At 44.6% G+C, this 5,072-nt stretch overlaps 1 protein-coding gene and 1 pseudogene across 2 annotated transcripts; one reads left to right on the forward strand and one right to left on the reverse strand.

The window, feature by feature from the left end:
• The first annotated feature begins 1,189 nt into the window (after positions 1 to 1,189).
• LOC310799550 (NEDD8-conjugating enzyme Ubc12 pseudogene) lies at positions 1,190 to 1,747 on the forward strand (annotated as a pseudogene). The gene has a single exon. The product of its transcript is annotated as an NEDD8-conjugating enzyme Ubc12 pseudogene (transcript).
• A 1,663-nt stretch (positions 1,748 to 3,410) lies between these two features.
• On the reverse strand, positions 3,411 to 4,829 carry LOC310799551 (nuclear factor 7, ovary-like; the record flags this gene model as incomplete). The annotated part of the gene is made up of 1 exon (XM_083662147.1): positions 3,411 to 4,829. The coding sequence occupies one exon, from the start codon at positions 4,827 to 4,829 to the stop codon at positions 3,411 to 3,413; it is 1,419 nt and encodes a 472-aa protein (XP_083518273.1).
• Between the last annotated feature and the right edge of the window lie 243 nt (positions 4,830 to 5,072).

The following is a 5,072-nucleotide window of genomic DNA, read 5'->3' on the forward strand; positions in this document are numbered from 1 at the left end:
ATCTGAAATGACAATTGTGCATTATAGGAATAATGTTGTCATTGTGGATTTTGCATTATCTGTCCTCTTTTCAGATATACACAACGTTCTTTCTACCCAGGACAAATGATATCAGTTTTGCAATTCATGTGTATGATGAGGCTTTCAATTTCATATATCCACAAGTGAATTTTGATCTAGAGAATGATTTTCACTGAACATCTTTATTGATCTTTTGGTCTGTAACATTCTCGTTCTTGTTGAGCGGTGAAGATTAGCTTGTAGCAAATAGGGTATACTGTAGGTGGAAGTCTGGCAGAACAGTTGGACAGTAACCTCACCTGTATGCAGAGATGGGGACTTGAGACTTGGACCGAATTACTTCGGACTACTTGAGACTTGGACATGATGTCATCATCAGTTATGTCACTTGAGCCTATTGATGTATAAAGAAGGCATTGGCATATTGTGAAAGGCTGTGTGTGAAGTGACACCATCAGGTACTACATGTATGTCACCCCGATAACAATATCACTGATGACATCACTGATGACACTTATGACATCTTCACCGATGACATCCCAATTGCTGTGTGGTTTGTGACACAAACGGATGACATTGCTGCTCCTTAATGTTGTCCCTAGGAGGTATGACATCAGTGCTCTTTGATGATTCATGATGATGTCACTAATGCAGAAACTCTGACTGTACTACTGAAGTCGGAGTGTGACATCATCCTCTCCATTGTGATGTCAGAGTGTACACAGACATGGAGTTTGTTCTTTGTGCTGGCTCGAATTATCCATGTTTAGGTCAGAGTGTGGTTCAGGCCTTCTTCTTCTTCTGTGGTGTTTTATGGCAGTTGGCATCCTTTATGTTCCATTAGCACCTCCTTCTGGATCTATCTATCCACTGTTTCCCCGCACTGCAAAACCGGCCCGACACCACCATCCACTTAGCCACACAATTTATGACATCACTCTGCGGTTCAGGTCACTACCACCACTTATATAGCCTCACTTTTATGACATCACTGATGACGTGACAATATCTATGACATCATCAGTGCTTTATGACATCACTGATGATGTCACAATGTCTATGACATCATCAGTGATGTCATATGGGGGCTTATCTTCTATGTTCAAACACTGACAAGCTAACATCGAAGGGGCATAAATATAGGTATTCGATTATCAAAGAATTGAAGATGATTAAGCTCCTCTCCCTGAAGCAGCAGAAGAAAGACGAGGAATCTGCTGCAGGAAAGAGAACAGGAGCCGGGGGTAAAAAAGCAAGTGCCGCCCAGCTTCGGATACAGAAGGACATCAATGAGCTGAACCTGCCAAAGACATCTGAGATCATCTTCCCTGACGAAGATGACCTGCTCAACTTCAGACTCCTCATCAAACCGGACGAGGGTTTTTACAAAGGTGGAAAGTTTGCCTTCAGCTTTAAGGTAGGACCGAATTACCCCCTCGACCCCCCCAAGGTCAAGTGTGAGACGATGGTCTATCACCCCAACATCGACTTGGAAGGAAACATCTGCCTAAATATCTTAAGAGAGGACTGGAAGCCCGTGTTGACAATAAACGCCATCATCTACGGCCTCCAATATCTACTCTTACAGCCCAACCCAGAGGACCCATTGAACAAGGAGGCGGCGGACGTCCTGAAGAAGGACCGGAAGCTTTTTGAGGAGAACGTCCACTGCGCGATGGGTGGTGGCAAAGTGGGCAACACCAACTTCAAGGGGTGTCTTAAATAACTCGCCGTCCCGTCTCCCCACCCCTCACCACTACTCTGCCCTTCTCGCCAGCAGAAGCAGCAAGCAGAAAGAAGCACGCCAGAAGACGCTCTCTCCTCCACACACCCTTCTTCCTCTATTTTACTTACAAGACACCTTCTACTGTTTAGACACCTGCACGAATGGAAACGACGGACGACGGACAAACCCGCTCATTGCTGATATCGGATGAAGATGAGATGAAGACGCGTGGCGGGCGGACCGTAGGGTGGGTTGGTGGGCGGCTTGTAGAAAGGGAGACTAAAAGTTGATCGTTACTGAGGTGTGTGCGGTGTCTGTGGAGGGGGGGGATAATATAGGGTGAGGTCACAGAGGGGAGGGGCTTAAAATGTTATGATTCTATTGTGTATATTGAAAGGCCAGCTGTTCACATTGACTGCAATATGAATTTATGTTCAATAAAATGTGTTCAAAATCACACCCAGGTGCAGCTGCCTCGCTCTCTTGCCGGCATCATCAGCCTATCAGTGTCTGTCATCAATCTCTGATGACATCACAATTGCTTAAGTGACATCACTGATGTCTGAGGGGGAGAGGAGGATCGGGTTTTACAGACGGTGGATGGATGGATGAATAAAACACCACAGAAGAAGTCACAATGTCTATGACATCACTGATAATGTCAGACTGTCTATGACATAAACAGTGGGACATCATCAGTGGGTATGACATCAGTCACCACTGGCCCACTCGATGATTATGACAATGATGTCATCGCTCTGGCCACCAATCGACGCTTGGGTCAGGGCACGGCATCAGTCATACCCACAGGACAGACATATACAGCAGTGTTCATTTTGGCAGCTATTTTGTCTTGGTCTTAGTCTTTTAGACGAAAATGCTTATTAGTTTTAGTCATCCTCCGGAATTTAGTCTAGTTTTAGTCGACAAATCAAAATGTTTTAGTCAACGAAAGGTTTTTTGAGCCTACTACACCTGGCTATGTCTGAAGGAAGGAAGGAAGGAAGGAAGATCATCAAGCTGAACAAGTGTCCAAAATGCTCAATAGGATACTAGCTCGGGTTTGTTTTTTTTGCTGCCCAGCAAAGATATTAGCAGGCAAATTAGGCTTTAACATTTTGCAAGGTGCTCTTAAAGATTCAGATCTGCTGGCCATTGTTGTTGAATGAAAAACCTTAAATAACGGAAAACATACATCTTTATCATTTTATTACGAAAGTGGTAAATACAGTACATATTCCTTCCAGAAGTGTGAAACAGGAAGGAAGGAAGGAGCCAGGTGCTCCCATAGTACATAAACTACACAAGGGATAATTTCTCAATTTCATACAGTAAAGCCTGAGATAAGTGAAATCATCATAACAATGCAGAGTAGTACGCAATATTTCCAATTCAAATACTAGAAAGCAGCCGTATTTATATCTATATAAGTAGTGTAAAAAGGAACACTTAAATCAACTCTCGATTACTGTCAAACTAAATCAGGTCATGTGCAAAATAAATCGGCGTGGTTTTGGTTGAAGTTCTCCTTTTAACTACTTTTTGCAGTAACAAGTAATTTAACTCATTACTTTTTAAAATTTAGTAACCACAAATGTAGCCGGAAATATCAGTAGCCAAAAAATAGCATAATAATCATCAACTTATTCTTCTTCACCTCTGTTCACCTCTCCACTGTTACAGAGAACTTTGCTGGTAATATTTTCAGAGGCTGTGGTTGTCCGGGGTATACAGGTTGGTGCGGAGAAAATAATGGAAACAGCCTCTCAGTGAAGGTGTGTGTGAAGGTGTGTATGTGTGTGTTAGTATCCGGATCAGAGAAGGACAGCTTTCCTCTGTCCCAGTCCAGACTCACTCTGACCCTCTGGATCTTCTTGTTGAATGGGAGAAGAGTGTCGTATGATGGTGGGGCTAATGATGAGTATCTAACACCGTTGCAGCATAGTATCATTAATCCAGACTGCATGGGTGCATTCTTCTCGGCAGACTCTGCTAACACACCCAAGTCCCAGGCTGTCATCTCTCCAACCACAACATCCCAGCTGTGAGTTCCTGAGTTGAAGCCCTCAGATCCCTGGATAGTGCCACGGTCTGTAAACCTCTCTGGATTGCCAGGAAGCCGCTGTCTTGGAAAGCAAAGTTCAGATCTCACACTGGTTAGATCTTCAGACAGAGAGAGCTTGGGATAAGCTGTGTTTGGGTCCAGAATCACAGGAGTGTAGGAGACCATCTCCTTCATCTTGGCCCAGACTCTGAAGCTCAGGTTGCCCAGGTGTTTAGCCTCGTCTATAAGAGCTCCTGATATATACTGTGGATTGTCCCGCTGGGAGCGGTGGACTCTTTCCACTGCAGTCTTGTAGTTCTGCAGGAATGAGACGTCGTCAGTTCTCAGATCCTTCTCTAAGACTCTGAAAGTGTCTAGAAGAACTGTTTTCTCTCTGCTCAGACACTCAGTCTTCTCCTTCATCTTCTGACTCTTCTGCTGCTCTTCCTCCCTCAGTGCAGCAATCCTGGCCTCCTCCTCCTCCTGTAGAAACTGGTGAAGCTTCTTAAACTCCTCCCTAATCTGCCTCTCTGTGCGTTGGACCTGGACCTTAATCTGTTCTGCTGCTAGATCACAGAAATCTTTAACTCCATTAAAGCGACCCAGGTTGATCTTCAAACGCCACAGTGATTTTTGGAGTTCCTCCTTGAGATCCTGTGCAGCTTCATCGATGGGTCTGAAACTGTGGTCGGCGTGTGTTTCTGAATCTCTGCAGACGAGACACACGAGCTGCTGATGGTCCAGACAGAAGAGCTTGAGTTTCTCAGAGTGCAGACTGCAGAGAAGCTCTGATCCTGCTGAATCTCTCTCCAGTAAGAAAGCCTCACACAGGTTCTTCAACACCGAGCTAACAGGTGGTTTACTCCGTGAAGATGTGGCCTTACAAACGGGACACTCACGCATTCCTTTCGTCCTCCACCATTCCTGCAGACAGACTTGACAGAAGCTGTGGCTACATGACAGGACGACAGGATCTTTAAAGATGTCGTGGCAGACAGGACAGGAGAGATCTTTCTCTGGGAGCGAACGGGAAGCCATTGAGAGCTTTGAGTTGTGGTTCTTCTCAAATCCACTGAGAGCTTTGAGTTGTGGTTCTTTTAAAATCCAGAGAGCAATTGGCAGCAGGTTGAAGTGGCAGTATCCAAGTATTCCAGTATTGTCAAGTTTACCTTTTAAATAGAAAAACACAGAAAGGAAAATATAATATGCTATTGCAACTTGTAAACGGGCAACAGGCCTCCTAAATATTGCAAAGAGACTAACAGGAAGTGTAAACACAAT

This window comes from Poromitra crassiceps (assembly GCF_964638095.1).
Source record: "Poromitra crassiceps genome assembly, chromosome: 28".
In the NCBI taxonomy this organism is placed as follows: Eukaryota; Metazoa; Chordata; class Actinopteri; order Beryciformes; family Melamphaidae; genus Poromitra; species Poromitra crassiceps.